This window comes from Chionomys nivalis, chromosome 5 (assembly GCF_950005125.1).
Source record: "Chionomys nivalis chromosome 5, mChiNiv1.1, whole genome shotgun sequence".
Taxonomy (NCBI): domain Eukaryota; kingdom Metazoa; phylum Chordata; class Mammalia; order Rodentia; family Cricetidae; genus Chionomys; species Chionomys nivalis.
The window spans coordinates 11,818,860-11,846,712 of record NC_080090.1 but is presented as its reverse complement, the minus strand read 5'-3'; the positions used below and the strand labels follow the sequence as shown (position 1 = coordinate 11,846,712).

Genomic DNA, 27,853 nt, shown 5'->3' with positions numbered 1-27,853 from the left:
TCTTTCCCTGTAAAGCTCCGTTGAAGATTCTATCAAGAATCCCTCGTTTCATTCCCGTGACAGGTTTTCTGTGTTCATCAGTAAACACAGAGCAAAGTCTTGGCTCGGGAGAGGCCCAGCACACAGACACAGCTAACAGAATAGCTTCCCACTTGCACAGCAGACAGACCACAGGTCAGCCTGTGACCACAGACAACAGACACAGGGAGAGAAGTGAAGAGTGCGGTGTGGGGTTGTTCCTGGGCAAGTTAACCTGAGAGGATGTTGTTGCTTTGGTTTCATTGCTTAGTGTGGCATTGCTGCCTTTTGGTGCCTCTGGAGTTGTCTTGAATGCTTTAGTGGATGCACATTTAAGGAAGGCTTAATAAGGAAGTCCACGAGAGCCCGGAATAAAGGATAACAAATGTTTACTTCAGGAAACCTCACAATAAGGGTAGAAACCTCCCATGGTCCTCCGCTCTGTGGTCGCTGGGAGCTGCAAACAGAACTCAGACCACCAGTCAAGAGAGAGCGAGAGCCCCTCCTTGCAGACAGAAGACCATGCCCCTAAGTCTGGTAACCCCAAAGGCTATTGGCTGAATGAATTTCCACAACACTCATCTTTATAAAGGAGAATATTTTTCCCCAGCAAGACTAGTTTTTAGTTAATAAAAGACAGTTGCATGGTATCATATACCTGTAATCCCAGCACTGGGGAGACTGAGGCAGGAAGATTGCTGGGAGTTTGAGGCCTGCTGGGGCTTCAGTGAGAGGCCATGTCTCAAAAAAGACCATTAGATACGTCTACAGAGCATAATCTGCAACCTGATTAAATATGGGGGACCTCTGCCACTGAGGACAACTCTTACTGTGATGATGGTGACTGGAAACACACCAGGCTTCTCCTGGACCTCTCAGCAGCAAGACAAGCTTGTCGTTGTCTCCCTGAAACTCGTCTTAGTAACTGTCTGCAGTATGCAGAAAGCTCCTGGCATGGGCACCGGGTCAGGGCAAGCATGTGACTGCCGTCTACCTCTTGTAGGTAGCTTCTGTTGGTTAGGGCATCCACGTTGTGTTAATTCTGCGAGATGTTTTTGCAGGAGCGTGGCACCTGCAGAGGTACCAACCTGTGTCAGCGTTCTCTGCAGACTGGCCAGGCAGAATCAGGCGTTACGCCCCCCACACTCGGTGTTTCTGCTGTGCCGAGTGTGCCTTCCACTGGGGGTTCAGCAGCTGTGCAGCTCATTTGGGTGGTGCCTGTACATTTCTGAGGCAGACATGCCTCTCCTTGATCACAGAGCCCGGCTGCTTGAAAGTATTAAAGAGAGTGCCCCATTCCCTCTTCTTGCCAAACCCACTGTCTTCCCAAAATGAAGCGTGAAGATTCTACCCCCTTCTGGTTTGGAACAAAGAAGTTTTATATCCTTGGGACCCACGCTATCTTAATTCCTGGAATATAAAGAATTTTTAGAGACTGTTTTTGATCAGTTGTCATTTTCAAAAGCAGAGTAAAATCGTATGGTTTAGAATAGCCACACGTGGGGAAGGAGCTGCGGCTGCAGCAGCTCAGGTTTTCAGGCAGGCCCCTTCGGGTTTGGACCCAATTCCACGTCTCACTGGTGGAAGGCGTGACAGGCTTTTATTCTGTACTGGGTTTTCTGGCATTTTAGGCTTATTTTTCTTTAGTGCATACAGTCTTGACATGTAAACAGGTTTGTAGATACTGCAATGTTTCCTTTAGCTACAGTCAAACTACCTAGATTCCAGCCCATATCCTGTCCCTATTACACACCGATAAGCAAGCGGCCTCTAGGGGGCAGCAGAGCTCCAAGTAAGACCTGTGCCCCTGCAGGTGTCCTCAGGCTCACTGCCCCCTCCTCCTAGGTGTCCCTCCGGCAGCACCCAGCCTCCCCTCTGCTTAGAGAACTTCTTCCTCGATTCCTCATCAAAGTAGGACACTCTGGTCCAGCTCCTGCACTCCACTGGTCTTTCCCTACACCCGACTCTCCCACACAGCGAAGCCTTCCTGATGTACCTGGCACCATGGCATCTAGCCTTACAGCAGGAACTGCTGTTGCCTCACAGCCAGGCATGCCCATGTCATGGCGAGAACACCTTAGGTCTTTGTGTCTTATAATGCCTGGGATGCCTGGGAGGCTTAATAAGTAAATGCTGGAAGCAGAAGGAGCACTCCATGTGTGTACAAGATTACCTGTGTATGCATGTGCAGGTATGTGTGTGTATGCACATGTGTGTACAAGCCAGAGGATGGCCTTGGATGTTGTTGCTCAGGTGCCAGCCACGTTTTTGTTATTGGTTGCTTTTGAGGCATGATCTCCCTTTTCCCAAGAGGTTACCTATTAGTCCAGGAGGTTACCTATTAGTCCAGGAGGTTACCTGTTAGTCTAGGAGGTTACCTATTAGTCCAGGAGGTTACCCATTAGTCCAGGAGGTTACCTATTAGTTCAGGAGGTTACCCATTAGTTCAGGAGGTTACCTATTAGTCCAGGAGGTTACATAGTAGTCCAGGAGGTTACCTATTAGTCCAGAAATTACCTATTAGTCCAGGAGAACTTTCTAGTGATCCACCTGTCTTAGATTTTATTTTAGTTTTTTTTCTTTTTTTTAAGTTTAGGGGTTGAATAATTATGTCCACAGCTGAGCCATCTTCAGCCCCTTCAGGAACATGCCTTAATATATAGACACTTAATGTCTAGACACAAAGTTACTAATTTGGTTGCTGGGATGGCTCCATTGTCACATGACTTCAGCATTCTTTCTGACTAGAGAGAAAGACAGAGGATGTTTGGAATAAGCCAGAGGTGCAAGGAAGATATTACTAGCTTTGGTGGCCCTGGTATAGGTTGTGCCTTGAAAGAAAGATACAAGCTTTGGTGTGCTGGTGTAGGCTGTGCCTCAGCTTTTCTCCTCTTTGATGGGTTTCTTGGTCAAATTAACTTCACAGCCTCTGTTTTCTCACTCATAAAATGGGGTTAACTAAGGTGCCTGTATGATTTATCATCCAAACTAGGAAGGCATTTGGGAGTGACAGACATTACACTGCTAAGCACAGTTTTGTGCAGGGACGGCTGCGATGTGGGGGTGGAGGAAGGCTCAGAGTGGCACTGGACTCAGTTGTGAGCATAAGGGTCAGAGACGCAGACCCTCAGAGCACATGGGACCACTGAGTGGAAAATTACCAGAGAAGCACTGGGATTGAGGGAGACCTGGTAGGATTCTTTTTGTAGTCCATGTGTAGGAACACGTGTGTGCAGGTATGTAGACATGTGTGTACACATGTAGAGGCCAGAGGACAACTTCAGTGTCATTTCCCAGGTGCTGTCACAACCTGTTTTTAGAGACTGGTGTCTCACTGACCTAAGCTTATCAAACAGAGGAGAGCAGCAAGCCACAGGACCACCCTTCTCCTCTTCCCTGGCCCTGGAATTACATTGAAATCACACTTTTGGTGGAGAGAGAGTGTTTGAGAATTGAGCTCGGGTTCTTGTGTTTGCACTGAAAGTGCTTTGCCTACTGAGCCACCACCCTGGTCTCCAGCCTAATGGGGTTCTATCTGGAAGGAGGCCGGGTGGACTAAGGTGGTCGAGGAAGGGAAAAAGGATCGGGTGGGACGGGGAGGGACATTCCCTAAACTGACCTAGCAGGATTCTTGATACCATTGGGTGGTGCAGGCCGGACAAGCATGAACACCAAACCAAGGTGTGGGGACTTAGAGGAACCCGATAAAGCTTTGTCAAGGCGAGAGTCTGCGGAGGAGGACCTGGGCATACAGCTTAGCGGCAGGGTCCTAGAACTCACTTTCAGGCAGTGCCGAAAGTCAACCCCGTCACAGCTAGGACAAGAAGTCCAAGCTTCCTGGAGCATGGTGAGGTGACTGTGTGAAAGGAGAGCATGACCACTCCAAGATGTGGTGGAGAAGGGTTTTATTGTAGATATGAGGGAGAGAAGGGCCAGAGAGGTGTCTAGAAGGGTCCAGACTTAACATGGGGGAGTGAGGGCAGAGAAGAGAGGAGAAGAGGCCAGGACCAAGAGAGCAATGAGAGCCCAGAAGGCACGGGGCCAAAACAACTGAGTTATATAGGAATCGGGAGCTGGGGGAAGAGAAGCAAAGCCCCTGGGAGGGCGTTAGGGTTTAGGGTAGGGGTTGGGGTGAGAGGTACTCGGGGAGCCACAGGTATTGGGTGACACCTGCACCAGGTTTTTCTGGGAATTGGCAGTGCTGACTGAGGGCAGTACCGTGTGTGTGTGTGTGTGTGTGTGTGTGTGTGTGTGTAAGGAGCCTGGGGATATGGTGGAGCCCTTTCCCAGCATGCACAAGGTCCTGAATTCTAGCCTCGGAATTCTGGAAAAAAAGTTTGAAGAGCCAATAACATCGAATACACGCATCTGTTGACTACCTCAGTGTCTAAGTAATATTCATCATTTTATGCATTGTTTAAATTGTTTCAAATAAAACACCTACATAGTTTTTTTTGACATCTATCTTTTGGTGTGATTGGCTTTATTTACTGTTGGCTTCTTCTGGGAAGTATTGCTATTAGAAATAAAGCTTTTGAGGAAGTAGCGTATGAGCAGTACGATGCTAAACCAACAGGATTCTGGGATGGCAGGTGGGAAGCGTGGTGCGTTAAGGGGGAAAAATCCTTGCAAAGTGTCTCAGAAGACATCAGGAAGACCTCTTGTCCCCTCCCGGGGGGAACTGGGACAAACAGGAAATGACCAGAATAAACTGAGGCCTGTGGTCTCTTGGAAACCGCAGAGGAGGGTGAGCTCCCGCAATCCATGTTCTCATATGTGGGCACTCGTCACTCAGGCCTGGAGACGTATCTGAGGATGCCATGCCCTGGGGCAGAGTGTGAGGCATTGGTCCAGCACCCTTGTGAGTTCAGAGCTCCTCTCTCTATTTGCCTCGGGGTCGCTTGCCTGGGATCTGGGGCCAGCCCCCTTACCCTTATTATACACCCCACTCCTACCATGTAAGGGCCTCCTTTTAGCCACTGTGTATAAATAACGGTTTCACCAGTATTTTAAATATGGCTTTATCATAAACTTAGTAGTCTGAGCTGTGAAATGGACACTTGCCATGATGGTCAGTGTCCTCCCCACACCAGTAGCTAGGTAGGTGCCCCGTGATGTGCTCCTAGGCTGGGTGCATCCCTTCATCAGCTTTAAACTCACTGCTGCCCCCTTGCCTCTTGTGATTTTGCCACAGTAAGGACTCTTTGGTGTGTCTGTTCATCTGACCTAAAGCCACACCCTGTGCGAGTTTGGGGTGTGGCCAGTGATGAGTGAGGTGGAGAGCTCAAGCCTTGGCCTACGGCTTCCTGGAAGTGGGATCTTTGTACCTTAAGCAATAATGCTGGTATTGGAGAGTCAAGCCAGAGAGCAGGGGAGGCAAGTGCATCCGTCCCTCTATCCCTCAGCATGGCTTCTCACAGCCTCTTCTCTCTCCAGGTATGTGTACATTCCACTGGGCGGGTCCCAGCGTGGCCTGATGGGAACACTGCTTTCTACCGCGATGACCTTTGCATTTGTGAGCTACTGGCACGGTAGCTATGAAGACCTCTGGTGCTGGGCAGGGCTCAACTGGCTGGGAGTCACCGTGGAGAGTGGAGCCCAGAGGCTGCTGGAGAGGCGCTGTGTCCAGGAGACCTTGGTGAGCAAGATCTATCATTGCCTGTGTGGTAAGGGAGAGCAGAGCAAGAGGAGACTGGTTTGGGAGGGATGGTGGTCACCAAATTCACTCAGATATGAGCAGTTCTTACCAGGCAACTGCAAAGTCTATGTGTCTCTAGGAAGCATGACTGGGAGTAGGGGTTGGGAGGCTTCGAAATCATTGTTTACATGAATGGCTGGTCAGTTGGGTGGATAGATGAATGGATAGATAGATGGGTGCAGTAACTATAAAAGCAGGCATTTATTATAGAAAAATTACAAAATCCAGATGAGTACATAACTAATAAATTTCTCATTAAAGCTCATTCTTCTAAGCATGTTCTCAGCAGAGCCACTTAGAGCGAGCGCCATAGCAGTGTTTCAACCACCCCTCCATGCCAGCAGACCTGTGTAGAGCCCTAAGGTGGCTTCTCCATGATTTGTGTAATTACTCTATTACTAACCATCTCATTATAAATCATAATTGATGTGGATCTCATAATCAGGATGAGTTCTGAGTAGAACTGTCAGGTTAAGGGTTCCTCATGTTTAGTGCTCACCCTGCACACTGGATATCAGCTCTTACCACCCTGTAGACAAGCTGTCAGCTTCTCACCCTCCCGGATGCCCTTGCCAGTCCTGAGTGATGCTGGCATTCTCATTTTTGATAGATACCATTGATGCCAGCCTAGCAGAGAGCTGAGGGGTAAAGCCACATTCTGTACCTTTAGGTATGACTGGGGAATTAATCGAATACTTCCTTCCATAGATATTTTAAGCGTCACACGTATATTTTGCCTTGTCAATGTGGCAGTTGATACATGCGAATCTCGTAGGAAATTAGTGTTTCTGAGTACGCACAGTGTTCTGCCGACCCAGAGAATGGCCCGAAAGGAAATGTGTCAGTGTCTGCTCTCGTGGCAGGCTGTAAATACAAGAGATTCCGATGGGGAAAGATGACTAATGTGGATAAACTCTGCACAGTGCATGAGACTAAAGCAAATACATCTTAAACATCACTGAACGAAGGCATTGAAGCATGTCTCAGTAAAGATAGGCGCACGCCGAAGGGCAGTTATCTCAGGGAAAACTGACAGAGTGCACACAGCAAAGCAGCACTTTGGAAGAGATCAAGTATGCACATGCATATTTACAGATGAGCATTTGGGGGCTGGAGAGAAGGCTCAGTGGGTGAGAGCTCTTGTTCTTCCAGATCTGTGTTTGGTTCCTAGCACCCACACGGAGTCTAACAGTCCTCTGGAACTTCAGCTCCACAGGGGATCTGGCACCACCTTCTGGTATCTGAGGGTACTTCACTCATGTACAGGCCTATACAGAGACATGCACATAGACACATCATCAAAATTAAAATAAATGTTAAGCTGGGTGGTGGTGGCACATGCGTTTAATCCCAGCACTAGGGAGGCAGAGACAGGTGGATCTCCATGAGTTCAAGGCCAGCTCGGTCTATAAGAGCTAGTTCCAGGGCAGGTAGGTGCCAATGCTACAGAGAAACCCTGTCCTGGAAAACCAAAAATAAAAATAAAATAAAATAAATGTTAAATAAAAGATAAAGATTGTATTTAAAAATGCTACTCAGAGCCGGGCGGTGGTGGCGCACGCCTTTAATCCCAGCACTTGGGAGGCAGAGGCAGGCGGATCTCTGTGAGTTCGAGACCAGCCTGGTCTACAAGAGCTAGTTCCAGGACAGGCTCTAAAAAAAAAAAAAAAAAAAAAAAAAAAAGAAGCACATTTGCCTGCTTCTTTAAAAAAAAAAAAAAATGCTACTCAGCATCCAGAAGCCAAGAAATGTCTATGCAGTCTCTGGAAAATAGTGAAGGCTATGGCAACATCATGCAGAATGTCACGCAAGGCCATGTCTTAAGGACACCTTCATTCTCAAGCCTGAGTGCTCATCTCCAAAGCCTGGAAGCCTAGAGATCACCCATGGAATCCAGAGGATCTTTCCTGCTCAGCCTCCGGTACTGCATGTCCATGTTCCTTCAAGGCTCTAATACTAACCTTGAGCAGAATGTGAAGCGATGCCCTGTGGGCTCTGAGTCGGAACTACTAAGGGAGTAACCCGACTGTTCTATGTGACATATTGCTGATTGAATTGGGTGAAATAAACCAAAGAGGAAAACTCACCAGTTCCTCTTGGACACAGAATTTTCCACTTTGTAGGGTTCTGACCGCAAAACCCTTATGTTCTTACCGCATTTGATATTACACCTACAGTTCAGGCACCCAGGTGCATAATAGCTTCAGATACATTTTCGTGAAATGATTCTCTTATACATTACAACTATATTAAATTTGCTATTTTTAAATATAATTTATAAAGTTTTTCTAAACATCAGTTGTCTTTTGTCCTGGAAGCCTGGGTGGTGTTTGTATTAATTTTCTCATTGTTGAGAGAAAAGCAACTTGAGGGAGGAAGGTCGATTTTGTCTCATGGTCTAAGGGATCTGTCGTGGAGGATCAGGGATGTCAGCAGGGGCATGAGACAGCTGGTCATTGCTTCGGCTGCCTGGAAGCTGAGAAGAGAGCCGTTTCTTTCATTTCTTCTTTATTCCAGTCTGTGAGGTGATGCTTCCACACACAGGATGGGTCTTCTCACCTCAGTTAACCCAGTAGAAACTCCGTCACAATGTGCTTGGAGGTTTGTCTCCTAGGGGATTCTGTTGTTCAGTTGACCACCCATGTTAGCTATCATAGTGTTCCTGGCTGTTGAGCAGCCAGCATTCAATGACAACTTAGGTCCCATTGTTTATCTCAGTGTCTGCGTTAGCCTGGGCAAGGTTAATAATTCCATTCTTGTTCTTCTTTCATTGTCTAGAGTCTCCCTCTCTCTCCCTTGTCTCTTAAGGTTTAGCCAAGCATCTGTTTTCCTTTGACATACCAAATGTGTACAACTGGAATTTTAAAATAATTTATTTAATATCATTGGGGGTGGGGAAGTGCTTGTGTGGAGGTCCGAGGACAACTTTGTGGATCTGGCTCTTTCCTTCTGCCTTTTCATGGTTTCCAGTGATAGAACTTGGGCTGCCAGGCTTATGCTGCAAGACTTTACCCCCAAAGCCATCTTCCTCTTCCTCTTTTTTCAGGATTTCATCCCCTCTCCCCTCCCTTTGTCAAAATCCAAATAAAGACGTGACACCCTCTTGGCACTTGGTTTCATATGACTTTGATCTCTCTGGTTTTTCTGATAGTATTTTTACAGTGTGAGATCACTCCCTTGCCTGTGCCATCTTTGGCTTCTGTAGGGTTTTCTAGAGAAACAGAATTGATGTGTGTGTGTGTGGTGGATTAGGACAGAGAATTAGCCATGTGGTTATGGCAGCTGAGCAGTCCAGACCCAGGAGAGCTGATGTTGTAAGCTCCATTCAGTCGGTGGCAGAAGACAGGAGATCTGTATTAAACCACGTTCAACTGTTGGGATGTTCCCTTGGCCTTAGTATTTAAACCCTGACCTTCAGTAGGCTGCATGAGCCTGGCCCGTGCTGGAGAGGGCAGTGTACTCTCCTCAGAACATAGAGTCTAATGCCCATTGTTACCCAGAGACACTCTTAACACAGATACACCTGTAAATGATGTTCAACTAAATATTTGGGGCACCTTGTGATCCAATCAAGTTGACAAAACTAACCAACATGCATGTTTTGTTTTACCATGGCATGTATCTTTTCCCATTTTCAACATAGATTGGCAGGTCTCTGCAAACAGGATGGTTGTTCCTCTCCTTCCTACATCACCTTCAGACCCAGGGCCTTAGGTGGGGCTCAGGAACACAGGATCCAGAAGTTGTACGTTCTCCAGAAGACCATCAGAGAAGAACGCTGTGAACAGGAAACCCTGGGAGCTTCCTTAAGAGAATTCTCCAATAGGTTCCTGAGTTGATAGAATTGGTCACTGTGGTAACACTCAAGTCACCAGTGACACAGACAATTAGGATTTATTTCATTTAAAAGCACTTAAAATTGTTATTTTAAGTATATGGGTGTTTTGACTTGTCTTATTTAGACTCTCTATCACTGTGAGTGAAACACCATGACCAAAAAGCAAGTTGGGGAGAAAAGGGTTTATTTGGCTTACACTTCTGTTCATCACTGAAGGAAGTCAGGACAGGAACTCAAACAGGGCAAGAATCTGGAGGCAGGAACCTGGAGGCAGGACTGATACAGAAGCCATGGAGGGGTTCTGCTTACTGGCTTCTTTTGTGGTACAAAAAAAACCTCCTTGAGACTGGAGTTGCTGGTGGTTATGAGCTGCCACAGGAGTTCTGAACCTCTTTCTGGACTCCCTTGTAGCTATCTTAGTTCTGCGCCCATGTTCCCTCATCTTCAGACATTTCCATTAGCTGTGTGAGTGACAATGCCATTTCTCAGGTTATCCCAAACCATTCCTTAGCTCTTCCTTCTCTCATATGCCCTGTTTCTTCTGCTTCCTAGATTGATCTTGAGTTTTTGTGGGTGGTTTTTTTTTTTTTTTTTTTTTTCCAGTCACTGTATAGCCACTGGAACTCTTCTGACCCATAGTTCTTTCTACCAGTGTCTGGTAATCAATTGACTTCTAATTAGTAGCTCTTCATCTATTTCAGCCCCCTCAGTTCACCACCCTCCTAGTGCCTAGTGATATTTCTTAGTAAAAACCCAACCAGACCTATTTTTTTTAAAAAAAAAAACCCAGTTGTTAGTGCTGGAGAGATGGTTTGGGAGCAAATAAATGGTATTTTGGATGCATGGTGATGTTTGAGATAGAGGGTGGGGAAAGGGAGACGAGGGAAGGGGAGGGGAGGGGAGGGGAAAGGAAGAGAGGAGGAGAGGTGTGACGAGACTTGTAAGCCTATGCAGAGTCTGGGACACACCAGTACTTAATAGTTGGGTAAAGGAAGGACCCAGAAAGAGGGATAGAGATTTAGGGGTGGCTTTGCAGAAACTAAGAAGAGGTTATTTCTTGGAGGGAGAGTTCACTGGGGGTGATGCCATTCAAGGACCAGGTAAATGAGACAAAGGACCTTAGTCAGAGAGAGGGCTGGCAGGAGCAAAGAGAGCTGAGTCCCCAACCCTTTCTCCTGCTGACTTTGTATAGTTGAGAGCAATACCATGTGCCAGCCAGTGGAGGACCAGAGGAAGGCGTTGTGTGCACTGTAGCCAGAAAGAAGTTTCTAGAACATTAATGTCCATGATGGAAGGAGTTGGTGTGAGCGGAGCTCTTGGGAATGGTCCCCAAAGAGCTGGGCCTCTGGGCCGAACCCTGATGAATGTAAAGTAGCTTCAGGAAATGTCACACGGGAGTGTTAAATTAGCATATTAATGCATATTAACACATTATACATATATGAGGCCACATATGTGTATTAGCTCCTGAGCCTAGACAAAGCTGGTCTGTTCTTAGGAACAGCTGTACCTGGAGGCGGGGTATGGCCAGTTAATGCCCTCTCTGTAGTCACCCTGCCATGGCACCACTAAAAAGCTGGGAAACAGACTGTGCAATTTGTTGCCTCTACGTTTTCTTCTCAGTGGGAATCTGAAGACCCGAGTCCTAACCTCTCTGGTCTAGGAGGTAGAACTCTAAAAATAGTCCCCCCTTCAGCTCAGATACGTCAGGGTTTTTGGACTCACCTTTGTTAAAGCTGCTATCTGACGGAGGGGAAGCTTTGGCACAGCATCTGGTTCCTCCTGGAGGGCCAGCTCTTGGCTTCAGCTCCTTTTCTGACCCACACAGCTCAGGCTGCAGTAGGCTGGATCTCCTGGACTCTAGTCCCACCTAAGAACAGCACACACCCAGACCAGTGCCTCATGGTGCTCCACAGATGAGCTTGGGGAAAGAAAAATTCATAACCTACCTGCTGAAGCCTGTTCTGGGTTTCCTCCCTAAGTCTGGTCTCACTTCCTCTCCCCAATATCTAAATTAATCCACTGGAAACAGCAGGGCCAGAGCTGCCAAGGTTCCTGTTGTTGAGAGGAGGAGCTCTTTGCTTATCCCCCAATAACATGCTCATACTAAGTGCAATGTATTTGTATGATGTGCATTTGCGTATGTCTCTGTGTGTGTATGTGTGTGGTGTGCTGTGCCTGTGTGTATATCATGTATGAGTAGAGCATGTATATGTTGTGTGGAGCGGCGGGCTGCATCCCGCCACCCGGCTAGCTTTACACCCGAAATAATTACATGGAAACTGGATTCTTTTAATCACTGCCTAGCCCATTAGTTCTAGCCTCTTATTGGCTAGCTCTTACATATTGATCTAACCCATTTTTAATATTTTGTGTAGCACCACGAGCTGGCTTACCAGGAAAGATCTTAACCTGCGTCTGTCTGGAGTGGGAGAATCTTGGTGACTCACTGACTAGGCTTCTTTCTCCCAGCATTCTGTTCTGTCTACTCCACCTACCTAATTTTCTGTCCTATCAGGGCCAAGCAGTTTTCTTTATTAATTAACCAATGAAAGCAACAGATAAATACAAGACCCACCTCCATCATGTATATATAGCATGTATGAGTACAGCATGTATATATAGCATGCATGCATACAGCATGTATATATATCATGTATGCACACAGCATGTATATATATATATATCATGTATGCACACAGCATGTATATATATCATGTATGCGTACAGCATGTATATATATCATGTATGCGTACAGCATGTATATATATCATGTATGCGTACAGCATGTATATATAGCATGTATGCGTACAGCATGTATATAGCATGTATGCGTACAGCATGTATATATAGCATGTATGCGTACAGCATGTATATATAGCATGTATGAGTACAGCATGTATATATAGCATGTATGCGTACAGCATGTATATATAGCATGTATGCACACAGCATGTATATATAGCATGTATGCATACAGCATGTATATATAGCATGTATGCACACAGCATGTATATATAGCATGTATGCGTACAGCATGTATATATAGCATGTATGAGTATAGCATGTATAGTGCTCATTTAAAGCTCTGAGAAGGCACAGAGTATAGGAGTTCTAAAATAAAATCCTCTTAAAACATCTCACAGTCCTCCAAAGACCTAGAAATAAACTCCGTTTAAAAAAGCACGCTGAGCAGCTGCTGGCCTTGTTTGAGATGAGCTGGGCTGGCAGCCGCGTGCCTGCAACTACCCACACAAAGTGAAGAACACGCTTTGAGTCCTGTTTCCTCTGCTGCTGGCCCTGTTCATGTAGCAGACTGGAGTCAATGATAAAATGACCCTTGACTTTGTCTCATGAGGGTGACAGAAAAGACCATGATATAAAAGATGCAGGGCCTTCACCAAGCTCTTGAAAGTGACAGAGTTGGCATCATGATGGGGTTGGCTTAATGCCATGGTAAGAAAGTGAGTTCTTGTTGTGTTAGGGGAAGATGAAGAATAACACATGTCGTAAGATTTACTTATAAGTACACGGGAACATGGAAAAGCAGTCAGAGGTGTGCAGTGGTGCTGCGCACTGTGCCCCCCATCTGCACTCTATGCCCTAGAATCCAGTTCGTGAGCTTCGGGCAAGGGGCTGGAGGTTGAGGAAACACACGCAGAGACAAGACCAACACACGGACCTCTAATCACTGGTACAAAAGCCCTTCTTTAATAGCACCATGGAGGCTTAAATACCCTGCAGTCAATGGCCAACAGGTGAAAATCCCATCCTCTGATCCTCTAGGCTAGGCACAGCTTCTAGTAACTTCAATTAGAAGGTCCTAGGAGGGAAGAGCAGCTGAAGGTCAGGACTCAATTGGTCCCAACACAGTGGAAGTCACTGTCTCTCACCTCCTCAGGGCATGTCCCCTGTGTAGCTTACCTTCTTGTTTCTGCTCACTGTGGTTTCCACCCTGTACTGTGGCCTAGTCAGAGGTTACAGGAAAGCAAGCAAGGTGGACTCACCGCCCACCCCACCCCACCCCACCCCAGAGGTCCTGGTTGGTCAACCTCATGTCTTGCTGTGTTAGAGATTAGAGGATAGAGTTGTCATTCTGAGGAGCGAACATGGGGCTGTTAAAGAAAAGGCCAGATCAACACTGTCTGGGGCTCTTCCATGTGTATCGTTTCTCAACAGTGATAGCAACCATTTTTGTTCAGTTCATACTACTAGGTTCACAGATGAGGGAGTTGGAGACAGGAAAAATTATTTATCTTTACTCTGTGGAAGTGGAATACAGACATAAGTGATTTCTTTGGAACATTCTCGATTTCAGACATGAAGGATATTCCTGGATATATCCCTCCCACCCCACATGAAGCACCTGCCCATTTCCTCTGCGTACCTTGGCTGCTGGTGCATATTGAGTATCTGACTAGGTGGCATTCCAGCCCTCGGTTCTCCATCCTTGGACAAGTTAGAAAGTGTGTGTGTGTGCGCGCGCATCTGTGTGTCTGTGTACCCATGCATATATGAATGTGCATGTGGACTCTCGAGGTCAATGTTGGTGATCTTTCTCAATCATTCCCCACCTTAGTTTTTGAGACAGTTTCTCACAGAACCTGCAGCTCATCAACTCAGCAAGATCAGCTTGCCTACAAGCCCAAGGGGTCTTCCTGTCATGCTTCTCCAGTGCTGAGATTATAGGTATGATTATAGGTGTCCATATCTTTATGTAGGTTCTAGGGCTCTAAACTCAGGTTGTCTCATTTGCATGACAAGCACTTGACCCTCAGAGTCAATCTCTCCAGGCTCCAAAATTTGGAATTTAATCATAGTTCCACACAAGTTTGTGATGGAGGAGGGTCATCTTTCTATCTGTTGCTTTCATTGGTTAATTAATAAAGAAACTGCCTAGGCCCATTTGATAGGCCAACCCTTAGGTGGGTGGAGTAAAAAGAACAGAATGCTGGGAAAAAGAAGCCGAGTTAGTGAGTCGCCATGATTCTCCCACTCCAGACAGACGCAGGTTAAGATCTTTCCTGGTAAGCTAGCTCGTGGTACTACACAGAATATTAGAAATGGGTTAGATAAATATATAAGAGCTAGCCAAGAAGAGGCTGGAACTAGTGGGCTAGGCAGTGTTCAAAAGAATACAGTTTCCGTGTAATTATTTTGGGGCATAAGCCATGCGGGCGGCCGGGTGCCAGGGACGCAGCCCCGCCGCTCGTATTACTACAAGTTTGGATGGGGTAACTAACCTGAAAAATCGGTCCAAGTGAAATGGGGTTTATAGAGGCAGTTCGATTAGTCACACTTAATGACAGAGATGTAGGGGCTTCATAGTGGTGTGAACTTCATAGTGTGAACTTGCTTACACTAAAGTGGCTGTCATATCACCAGATGAGAGGCTCCTAGGGGACCACCATGGTGTCTTCTGGTGCTACTTGATGGATGTATTGTTCTTCAGTGTGGGGTGTGTTTTCACAGGCTTACCTGCTTCCCTGACTCCTGACTCCCATGTCCATTCCTCAACAGCAACTTTGAATTCGCTTAGTCCCCCTGCCAATGTCACATCCCTCTTTCTGAAGCCTAGGCTGACTCACTCTTTACTTTTGCCTATTGTAATGGGCTTTTGTGTTGAGACTTCACTATCTTTGTCTTAGTTCCCCTTCTCTCAGAACTCAGTGTTTATGCTGTCATCATGAACAGTGGCTCACGGCAGGACACGGAAGCACCTTGTTTGCCCAGCTACTCCCCCAATTCAGCTTGCATTCTGTTTGCTGCTCTGAGTAGGTTCCCATCACTGCTTCTTTCCAGACTCACCTGAAGGGTGAAAAATCCTTCACATAGAGATGCGTCTGGTCAGATGTACCTGCAGGTCTGTCAGCTGACTTCTCCTGGAGAACTTTAGAACTGCTGTTCATCAGATGCTTGATCTTTCTCTCTCTCTTTGCTACACCCCTGTTTCTGTTGCCCTGAGCCAGCTTGTCACGCTCTACTACACCCGACTGTGCGATTTGCTGGAGCACATCCTATTGTTCCTTTCTTAGAGAAGGGTCTTGGGAAATACATTTTAGAGACCTTTTATACCTTAAAAAGTATCTTCTTTTACCCGCACTATTGATATCTAATATGGGATTTTATGTTGCAAAGCAATTTCTCTGGAAATTTTAAAGAAATTTGTCTTATATCTTTTACCTTTATTGTTGGGAAATGCCATTTCTCTTCTTGTTTCTCTATGTAGACTTTGTTTTCTTTCTAGAGACTTTAATGCAAATATTTTCGATGATCTCAGATTTCATTGCATCTATAACTTCTTTAGAGTTTCTCAAGTGAGTTTATCTGGTGTTGGGGGATGTGCGGAATGGCTTTATGTCAACTTGACACATGCTAAAGTCATCTGAGAGGAGGGAACTTCAATTAAGAGAATGCTTTCATAAGATTGGGTTTGGTGGCACATGCCTTTAATCCCAGCATTTGGGAGGCAGAAGCAGGTGGATCTCTGTGAGTTCAAGGCCAGCCTGATCTACAAAGTGAGTTCTAGGACAACCAGGGCTACACAGAGAAGCCCTGTCTCAGAAAACTAAAAAAAAAAAAAAAAAAAAAAAATGGTTGTAGGCATGCTTGTAGGATATTTTCTTAATTAGTGATTGATGGAGGAGGGCCCAGACTATTGTGAGTGATGTCATCCCTGGGGTGGTGGTCCTGGGTTTTATTAGAAAACAGGCTGAGCAAGATGTGAGGAGCAAGCCAGTAAGCAAAACTCCTTCATGGCCTCTGCATCAACTCCTGCCTCCAGGTTCCTGCCCTGTTTGAGTTCCTGTCCTGACTTCTTTTGATGATAAAAAGTAATGTGGAAGTGTAAGTCAAATAAATCCTTTCCTCTCCAAGTTGCTTTTTGATCATGGTGTTTTATTGTAGCAATTGAAACCCTAACTAAGGCAGGAGACCTTCACTGTGCGGGTAGAAGAGGAGAGAATACTGCCCAGTTCTTTTACAAGATCCCTGTTTTCCTCTTAATGTCTGTGGAGCATATACCATCTGGGCCATGTCCTGTTCTGTGGTCCATTGCTTTCCTTCTTTTTGGGGACTAATATTTGGATTCTCTGCTATGTTTATTCCTCATCTTTGTTGTCTTTTAGCACTGGGCTGAGTTTCCTTACCTGTTTCCTTATCTAGGACTCTGTGACATTTTCCAGTGTTCATTATCAGTTGCCCAAGGTTTGTGAAGACATTGAACTACTGATTCTAAGAGGAGTTTTATGAGGTTCCTTGATGGAACATTTCAGAATGTGTTGCCTCTCCTCAATGTCAAATTGTTAAATACCAAGGTTTATTAGGAAGCAAGCCTTTCCCCAAACTGTTGTTTTTAGTTGAATAGGATACAACTGAAATCATTCCCCCCAATATCCTAGGTTAGTTAGTGGTCCCAGGGGACTTCAGTGTTGCCTGGAGAGGGAGACGCCAGGACCATGAGCAGCTATAACTTTGGCATGATGGTCATCAGGCTTTGAGCTTCTCTTTCATGTGCCGTGACTGTTTTATGCTCAAGGGAGGTGGCCAGGGTACAGGGTCACTTAGTGGAAAGACTCCTAGAATTCCCTTCTCCCCCTTTTTAGCTGATAATTTATTCTCTTAAAAAATAACATAGCATGAAGGTTGAAGTCATATTGAATGTCCATACATAACAAACGTTCTTTGTTTGCCTTCATCCCAAGATGCAGTCAGTGTGCATGTGCTAAGAACATCTTTACTCTTTAGTGATGTATTGGAAAGAGAAGTCTTTGGTGATGCAGAGATGCATGATCTGTACGGTGCGGGTGTGAGTTCTTGAATAGTCTGTGTGGTGTGGGTGTGTATTCATACATGGTCTGAATGGAGTGGGTGTTTATTCATACATGGTCCATGTGTAGTGGATGTGTGGTCTCCATGATCCATGTAGAGTGAGTGTGTGGTCTCCATGGTGCACGTATAGTGGGTGTGTGATCTCCATGATCCATGTAGAGTGAGTGTGTAGTGTCCATGGTCCATGTAGAGAGAGTGGTCTCCATGGTCCATGTGCAGTATATGTGTTAACCCTTTTAGATTTCTCCTGTTGTTGAATTTGAGTTTCTCATTTTCTTTCCTGTGCAGATGGAGCTTCAACGAAGCCTCCAATTCAAGCTCATCACACATACGTGTGAACATTTCTTTAGGGCAGATACCAAGAACAGAGCAGAGCAGGAGCTGACAAACTCTCTCTTGGTTATATCTGGCCCACTGTCTTGTCTGCTGTTGGATGGCCTGCAGCTAAAACTGTTCCACCAACTGCTCCCTACCCACCCCTGCCATAAAAATATAGATGGATAAATATCCAAGCTTGGATGGGTCCATTTCCAGGCTCTCTAGTCTATTGCATTGACCTAGATGGTTATCTTTATTTTAAATTCTAGGGTTTTATAACATGCTGTGTTTCCTTGTAGGCAAACATCTTTTTCCTCTTTTGATTCTTTTCCAGAATTTAATTGACTGTTTTTACATGTTGGCTCTCTCCCTCTCTGGCGCACTCTCTCTCTCTGTCTCTGTGTGTGTGTGTGTGTGTGTGTGTGTGTTTAGTCGCAAGCATGCTACAGTGCACACATGGACACTGAAAGTCCTTGCCTTTAACCTCATTTGGGACAGGGTCTTTCCTGCTCAGGCTGGCCCATGGGCTTCAGGCTGTCCTCTAGTCCCAGCCTCGCCCCCCCCCCCGCATCGTGGCAGCATGCAGTGGGACAGACATTTGTGCTGCTGTGGTAGCTTGTATTTGCCATACGAGGATCTGAACTCTGTTTGTTGGACTTGTGCATCACATACAGCGAACACTTTGCCCACAGAGCCATCTCTCTAGCCTATACATGACTCTTACAGATGAACTCTGGAATTTATGAGGCTTCCCAAAGCTCCCTTGAGTGTTTACTGCAATAGATTGGGAATTCTTTGAGTTGTACCCTAGCTTCAATCATTTACTTTGTCTTAGCTTGTGTGTGCTGTTGAAACAAAATTTCTGAGACCAAGTAACTTAGAGACAACATGAATTTGGACTGGAGTAGGCTGGGCGTGTAAAGTGCTGCTATGTAAGCAGGCATGAGTTTGGATCCTCGGATGTCACAAACTGCTGGATGCAGTATGAGCATCCATAACCCCAGAGCTCCTGTGTCAGAAGGGAGGCAGAGACAAGAAAATCTCCAGAAACCCTCAGGTCCACCAGCCTGACTGACAGCAAGCTTTCAGGTCAGTGGAGAGCAAAAGAGGAAGGTTCCAGTCGTTCCTTCCTCTGGCCTCTGCATGGGTGCACACTGGTTTACAACCCAAGACACACAGACAGACAGACATGGATATACAGGCATACATACATGGACACACACAGACGTACATGCATGGACACACACACATAAAATCCTATTCTCTGTGTCCAAGGTGGTGCCTGTCCATCTTCCCCAAGGTCTGAGCTCTGCCCTCATGACAGAAGGGGGCTCCAGTGTCCTTTCCATAAGACCCTGATGCGCTCCTGAAAGTTGAGCCTTGTGGCTTAATCACTTCCTGAAGTGCCTTTTCATACCACTGCTACTGGGGTATGCATACCCTCCCCAAACCTCGCCAGGACCATTCAGTCAAGTCCTGAATGTTTCTGATGTTCCCTGATCTCCTATTTTTTTTTTTTTGCACTCCTGGTTTCTGCTGACTTTTTCATTGAGTAGATGCCTTTCTGTCTTGTGGAAATCTTGTGCCTGTTGCTCTTGGATCCTCTAGAAGGAGAATCATGTCATTCACATGTCCTGACACCTTGGTTCCTGCCAGCAATTATAATTCTCACACATTCAGTTGTCTTACTGTACTGATGAATTCAGTTCGCTTTGGGCTAACAAGGAAGAGAACATCCCCTTTCTCCTGCCACTTGAGAGGCTTCTGCATCTGGGGCTATTAGCATATCATATTTGCCTGTGGAAGTTTTATTTTTCTAGCCTCTTAGGACTTTATGGCACACACGAGTATCTATTTTTTCTTTCTGCTGGGTTGGCATCTATTGAGTGACCACAGGATGATTCTTCTTGAATTATTTAACAGCACGAGTTCGGTGGATTTTCTGGTGTTTCTAATATCCCAATCATCTTCCCATTCCAGAATAAACTTCTAAAGTAGATGTCTTAGTTAGGGTTTCTATTGCTGCAATGAAATACCATGACTAAAGGCAAGTTTGGAGGAAAGGGTTTATTTGGCTCATACTTCCATATTGCTATTCATCATTGAAGGAAGGACAGGAACTGAAACAGGGTAGGAACCTGGAGGCAGGAGCTGATGCAGAGGCCATGGAGGGGTGCTACTTACTGGCTTGCTCCTCATGGCTTGCTCAGCCTGCTTTCTTATAGAACCCAGGACCAGCAGCCCAGGAATGGCCCCACCCACAATGGACTTGGCTCTCACCTACCAATCACTAGCTGAGAAAATGCCTTACAGCTGGAGGCATTTTCTTAATTGAGGATCCCTCTTTTCAGATGACTCTAGTTTGTATGTCAAGTTGACACAAGACCAGCCAGCACATTGAGAGTATTTTAAAATCATTCTTATTTTCATTTATGCTTCTTAATTTGTATTTTTTTTCAGGCAGTGTATAGTAGAAGGTTAGATTCTGTTTTTTTGTCTTTTTAAAGTTTAATCTATTTTATGTGTCTATGTGTGCCTATGTAAGAGTTCTATGAACCATATGAGTGCAGTGTGCAGATGTCCCCAGAAGCCTGAAGAGAGTAAGATGATGGGGAATGCCCTTCTGTATGCTGCAAATATGAGTTGCTTTTATTGGTTGGTGGATAAAATATTCTTTGACCTATGGCAGGGCAGAATATAGCAAACACACACCCGCGGATCCAGCTTGACATGGGGTCTGGGAAAACAAACTCAAGTCATCACACTTGCATGGCAAGCACTTGATGGAGGAAGGTCATTGGTTAAATAATAAAGAAACTGCTTGGCTCTCATAGGTTAGAACATAGGTGGGTGGAGTAAACAGAACAGAATGCTGGGAGGAAGAGGAAGTGAGCTCAGACGCCATAGCTCTCCTCTCTGGGACAGACGCGATGCATGGCAGCTCCTCTCAGAGCAGACGCGATGAAGCTCCGACCCAGGATGGACGTAGGCTAGAATCTTCCCGGTAAGCACACCTTGGGGTGCTACACAATTATTAGAAATGGGCTAAATTAATACGTGAGAATTAGCCGAGAAGAGGCTAGATATAACGGGCCAGGCAGTGTTTAAAAGAATACAGTTTGTGTGTTGTTATTTCGGAGCATAAGCTAGCCAGTGGCCGGGAGCAGGGTGGCAGAAACGCAGCCCGCAGCTCCCACTACAGGCACTTACCCACCGAGTCATCTCCTCAGCCCTTTCTTCTTCTTCTTTTGTAAAATATGCATCTTGGAAGCTATGAATCAATGTCTCCTGGTTTTGATTTGTTCTTTCCCATGATTATTAACAGTGAATGACATCATCTGGTTAGTGGACATTAGTATTTATAGTCGGGATAAAGGCCAATCGGGTTCTTTCCATTTTTCAGGGAGTTTTGGTTTTTGTTGTTGTTGAATTGTAGCAGTTCTTTACATATTCTGAGCATTAATAATCCCTGACACATGGTTATGGGTATTTTCTGTTGCTGGGTGTCTATTCGTTGCCGGTAGCATCCTATAATACAAGGCAGTTTCTGCAAAGCCCAGCTTAGCTATTTTTCCTTGCATTGCTTGTGTTTTTGGTAAATCCCAAATGATTTTTAAAATTTCAGTGTGACTGAAAGCCATATGCTCTTGCTTTTGAAGCTGTCACATGGTGAATATTATGGTGTGGTTCTGAATTGTCTTTCAGAGACTCTTGGGTGGGAGGCCTGCTCTGACCACAGCCGTGATCAGAAGCTACGGCAAACCCCATGCTAGGAATATGGTTTTCTTTCTATGAAGAATTTTAAACTTTAGTCCTTATCTCTAGATCTTTGATCCATTTGTGGATGCATTTTTGATACTGTGTAAGGGTCCAGCTCCTTCCTTACGTGTGTGGATACGCAGGCTCCCTTGAAGCACATGTTGAAAAGGCACCATTTCTTCATCTGGGAACCCAAGCTGACCGTGATGTAGCTTCACACATGAATTTATGTCTGGGATTTCTCTTCTGTTCCATCTGTTCATGTTGGTGGAATGGCGGGGCTGCGTCCTGCCACCCGGTTAGTTTTACCTGGAATAATTACACAGAAACTGTATTCTTTTGAACACTGCCTGGCCCATTAGTTCCAGCCTCTTATTGGCTAGCTCTTACATATTGATCTAACCCATTTCTAATATTCTGTGTAGCACCACGAGCTGGCTTACCAGGAAAGATCTTAACCTGCGTCTGTCTGGAGTGGGAGAATCATGGCGACTCACTGACTAGGCTTCTTTCTCCCAACATTCTGTTCTGTTTACTCCACCCACCTAAGGGTTGGCCTATCAAATGGACGTAGGCAGTTTCTTTATTATTTAACCAATGACCTTCCTCCATCATTTCCCCTTTTTCTGCTTAAACAAAATGCAAAGGCATTTACTTTAACATAGCAAAATTACATATAACAAAACAGTTATCAAGCAAGAATTATAGTCATAATATTTATATCTTTTATCATAACGAAGGAAAACTATAACTAACCATTCTTCAGCTCCATTAAAGACTCCAGAAGGATATAATATTACCTAAGTAAACAAGAACTAAGAAACTTCAAACTCTAGAAATGACAGAGATATCTCGCTGCCTGGACAGTCACCCAAAGTTCTTTTGTACCGTTGGGGCATCCATCTTCAGCCTTCAGGCCCATAGTATCCAGCAGACATTTTCATCAAGCAGGAAATTCCAAAGACAGTTCAGTCACTTTCTGCTGTGTCCTGCAGAATGTCTCACAGACTCTTTCATGAGTCAGTAACCCCGAAAGATCATCTCACCTTTAGGCAAGTTCAGTAGTCCTCTTTCTGTGGGTTCTTTGTGTCCAGTTTATGCAACAGTCCAGGCAAGAGCAGTTTCTTGCCCAAATGGCTATCCAACTCCATAAGGAGCTTCTTTGATGCCCATCTTCCTCTTCAAGTAGCTGGTGCTGCCAGGAGCAGACGTGTCTCATTGTCATGAAAAGCCCTAAATTATTAAAACAGTTAAATGCCATATTCTGTAGCCTTTGAACGATATGAAGAATGCCTATCTAACTGAAATATATCTCTATATATCTAGAAAATCTAACTAATATGACTACAAGCTTGACTATTATTGATAATTATCCATTAACAACTTATATTTCCTAATTATACATTACATTTTAAATGAACTAGACAATCACAATACAGTAATCAAGATCAGAAATACATATACATATAACAAAATTGACCTTAAAATCCACACCAATGCAAATTATTCATATCTATATCATATCCCCCTTTAAATGTAAAAGAACATTTATAAACCATATTTGGGAACATGGGCGCAGTTTTTCTCTCCAAACTGCTTCCTGCTGAATGGGGGCGCTGTTATTCAGATCTTTCATGGTGTAACCTGTGTGCCAGGGTCATCTCAGTCGGCAGTTGAGTGAAGTAATTTTCTGAAGGTGTTCACAGCAACCTTTCAGGAGGGCGTGGTCTATCATACCATATTGGGATAGAAGCAATCCACAGAGTCTCATCCTCTGTGAAAACAAAAGAACACCCTCTCCAAAGCATCATATCCTTAGATCCAAATCCTGAAGTCATAATACCCTTATATCCATTCTGGTTCTGCTTGGCAGCCCATATAATGACATGTCTCTCTGTACTTAGCTCCTTTACAGTAAAAAATTTTAAAGAAAACACAATGTACACAATCCAGACTCTCTGTGAATTTTCCATTTTTATGTGACTTATTTTTCTTTATTTCTCTTAATCTATAACTATCTGTACTCTGTCTCTTTAAAGACTTTATTCCCTTTTATTTAAGGGCATTAACTTTATTCTCTCTCTCTATTTTTTTCTCTCTCAAGCCTAGTACACTCATCCAACACTGTGGTCTTTTATGTCTGAATCTGTTTTATTGTGAATCTGTAATTTTTTTGCTATCCAGGAGCATTTCTTAAAATGTTAAGCACTTCTTAAAAACTTAAGTTGCACCATGTAGGAGTAATATGGTACCGCCTGTGTACTGCCCAGTCTAAACCTTAACTGCGCTATTATTATGATAATTACGGTAGTTCCTGCCTGAGACCAGCACAGTTCAGCATGGCGGAGCTGAGCCACCCCTGCCTCACAGCCATTTGGTGTCCCTGAGCCACTCACAGTTCCAGGCACACAGCAGTCCACATTGCCATCAAGCAAGCCGTAGCACTTTACTCCAAATGATCCATTCAAAGACTCTTTCTCTCACAGGAGCCAGACAGAAATCGCGATGGCGGCACAGCCCAGAAAGCTGGCATTTTAAAACAGCCAGTTTTTTCCTGCTGCTGAGTCAGGACAATTTCTCTCTGCGGCACTCAACCCACAAACAGCAAAAAGCTGTCTTAAAGTCTCTCTCTCTTCTTTTCAAGCCCTCTCAGGTTTTATGTGGAGTTCATTAGCACGTTGGGTGCCACTCTGTTGGTGGAGCAGCGGGGCTGCGTCCTGCCATCTGGTTAGTTTTACCCCGAATAATTACATGGAAACTGTATTCTTTTGAACACTGCCTGGCCCATTAGTTCCAGCCTCTTATTGGTTAGCTCTTACATATTGATCTAACCCATTTCTAATATTCTGCGTAGCACCACGAGCTGGCTTACCAGGAAAGATCTTAACCTGCGTCTGTCTGGAGTGGGAGAATCATGGTGACTGCCTGACTCAGCTTCTTTCTCCCAGCATTCTGTTCTGTTTACTCCACCCACCTAAGGGTTGGCCTATCAAATGGACGTAGGCAGTTTCTTTATTATTTAACCAATGACCTTCCTCCATCATGTTCACATGTCAATCTCTAGACCAGTGGCTGTTGTGGGTTTGTAGTAAGTTTTGAAATCGGGAAATGTTTAGGTCCTGCAACTCCACTCTTGCGTTCCAGGGCTGCTTTGGTTGTCTGGGGTCCTTTAAATTCCATATGAATTTGGAATGGGACTCCTCCCCAGAGAAGGAGTTGGGACTTTGGTAGGCTCTGAGCAGAACCTATAGGTAACTCTGTAACATTGTTGCTGAGCCACATCAGCCTCTGGGTCTCTGAATACAGGATGCCTCTGTCATTTATGTCTTCTTGTAGCAGTGTTTAGCAGTTTAAGTGTGTAAGAATTTTGTCTTCTTGGCTAAGTTTAGTCTTATATATTTAATTTTTTGTGCTACTTAATGTAAATTTTCTTAATTTCTTAAAAATTCTATTATCTTGTATGTGTGTTCGCCTTCCATGGTGCACTTTGGAGGTCAGACAATCTAAGGTGTTGGTCCTTGCCTGCTGCCTTGCTTGAGACAGGCTATCTTGTTGTTTGTCACTGTGTATACCAGGCTGGCTGGCCTGCAAGCTTCCGGGGAGTCTCCCATCTCTCCCCCAATCTGGTATAGCAATGTAGGGAGATGTGTGCTACCGTGTCCAGCTTCCTACGCTTCCTGGGGCCCCCAACTCCAGGTCCTTACGCTCACACAGTGAGCATTTTACCCACTGAGCCACCTCCTAGATCCTTAACTTCCTTTAAGATTCTTCACAGTATATAAAAACAGCCAATTTTTTCATATTAATTTTGTAATCCTAAAATTTTGCAGAATTTTTCATTTCTTTTGATGAGTTCTTTTGCTTTTCCTGAAAACTATATTCTCATGTTGTGAATCGAGATTATTTATTCCTTTCCAGATATAGGCATGAGGCCTATTAGTTAATTTATACATTTTTAAATAGAAATAAAAATTTTGTGTATTTACCATGGTAAATTACATTTTCAACTTCTAACATGTTGTGGAGTGGTTAAGTTGGTTTATAGGAGCATAATCTTTTAAAAAAGTGATTTCTTTAGTGAGAACACTCAAAAATCTGCTTTCTAATACAGTTTTCAATAATATAATATGTTCGAGCTGAAAAGATGGCTCAGTGATTAAGAGCACTGGTTGCTATTGCAGAGGACCTGGGTTCAGTTCTCAGCGCCCACATTACAGCTCAAAACTGTCCATAACTCCAGTTCCAGGGGAGCCAATGGCCTTTTCTGGTCTCCATGGGCACCAGGCATGCACATGGTACACATACATACATATTGGCAAACACTCATATATATAAATAAAAATGTATAAATCTTCAGAAAATAACAATATATATTATTTAATGATTTAATTTAAATTATTTAATAATTTTATTTAAATCCAATAATCTGCATTATTAAATTCCCTGTTTGCTATATAGTAGAGCTTCTGAATTCATTCTTGCCGGCTGACTGAAATCCTGTGCCCTGGGACCGACCTCAGGACCTGTTCATTTTTATTAAGGTAGTCAGTGTTCTTTCCTCTGTCACCTTCTAGGAAGATTTGCTGAATCTCTGGGGTAACTGAGTCCCCTTTTAAGATTCCAGTGTGAGTATCAGCCTTACAGATCTGCTTCTGAAATCAGTGCTTGGCAACTTTCTTGGTTTGGAGCTGAAATGCCCCCAAAGGTTTGGTTCCCATGGCAGCACTGTTCCTAGAGGTGTGGCCTCGTGGATGAGACTGGATCACCAAGGCTCTGACCTCCACCATAGATTAACTCCCCGATTCTGGTTCATAGTGTGTGGGCTCATAGGCTGTGATGGAAATGTCCTTAGAGACAGGACCCACTGGGAGTCAGTCCTTTGGGGCTGGGTCGTATCTCCTGCCTCACCCCCTCTCTGTTTCCTGGCTACCATAATAAGCAGCCTACCCAATCACATGCTCTCATTCTGCTCTGCCTTGCTCTGGCCCAAAGCAATGGTTAAGCAATGAGTGAATATAAACCGTACCGTGGTTTAAATTGTTTATCTCAGGTACATTGTCATGGTGAGGAAGAGCTGACCGACAGAATATGTACCTATCAACCCTTGTTAGAAAAACTTATGTGGAAAGCATCTGATGAACAGATTTTTTTTTTTTGAAAATCTGCTTTGTAGCTGACCCTAAAGAGAAGAAGGTCTCGGGGGTTGCAGATGTAAAGTGCAGGGCAGCAGGAAGGCTCGGATGGAGAACTGTGTATGAAGGCCCGTGTTGTCTAGTCAGTGTCTTTACTGGGACCAGTGACTGTGCTCTTCTGCTTCTCTGATTGTAAGACAGGACGAGTTTTCTCTACTCTGCATTCCTTACACAAGCAAACTATTGGCATCACAAGCTGAAGTTAGGTCCAGCATAAAGGTGGATGCTGGGTCCTGTTGGTGGGAGAACGCGCTGAAGACGCTGTTTGATTTGTCGGGATTATGTTCATCAGATACAGCTGTGAACTGAGTCAGTGAGGAGCCTGACTTGTTCTGGATGGCGCAGTTAACCGTGGAAAGCCAGACCTGAGGAGCATTCCCATTCTCCTGAGCTAACGCTGCGCTGAGACTGGAAACAGGAGCAAGGAGAACACGGGCTGCATGGAGAGTACCACTGCATGAGGGGTGTGTGTGTGTGAGTATGAGTGTGTGTGTGTGTGTGAGAGAGAGAGAGAGAGAGAGAGAGAGAGAGAGAGAGAGAGAGAGAGAGAGAGAGTTCTGTGTTGGGGGAACAGAAGCAGTGTCCGAGCTGTAGGTGTTTCTCTTCTGGAAGCATGTTCAGATCTCAGCAGCAAACTAGGAAATGAAGCTGAGGGGAACAGGTACTTTTAAATTTTAATTTAAAAACCTTAATTAGCATACAAAATGTGGCTAGGTACTTTTTGAAGTTCAGAACACTTGAAAGATAAAGGCATTACTTTCTGAATATGTTCATATATTCATTTGGCACGGGCACAGGATGGGGCAGAACATTAAGGACTCATGTGAGCTTTGGGTCGAGAGTAATGAAAACTCAGCTCAGCCCCCTTCTTGGGAGCCTGCATGAGCAGGAGAAGGGGAGCAAAGGCTGGAACACAGATTCCTAACATGAATTCAACACAGCATTTGGAGATGGAGACAGGACTTTGGAATCTGTTTTCCTGGCCTCAAGTGTTTCACTTGGCCACTCTTCTTTGGTGGCTTCTTCAGAACTTGTGGGTGCCCACCTGTCCCCATTGATGTCCAGTGTTCCCTGCCCTGCTGCTGCTTCCGCCCTTCACACCCTCTAGTTAGCATCGTCATTAGAAAATGAAAATCTGTGATTTCGTGGGGAACCGTGTCCAGCTGCTCAAACCCACCCCGTTTCCATTTTTAGCTTCTC

The 27,853-nt window shown here is 44.9% G+C and overlaps 1 protein-coding gene across 1 annotated transcript in view; it reads left to right on the top strand.

The window, feature by feature from the left end:
• The window catches only part of Hhat (hedgehog acyltransferase), a 233,252-nt gene that overhangs the window by 155,966 nt on the left and 49,433 nt on the right, over positions 1–27,853 (top strand). Inside the window, exon 10 of the mRNA XM_057770209.1 lies at positions 5,455–5,656. Within this exon, the coding sequence (XP_057626192.1) occupies positions 5,455–5,656 (202 nt within the window). The remainder of the gene's footprint in view (positions 1–5,454; positions 5,657–27,853) is intronic.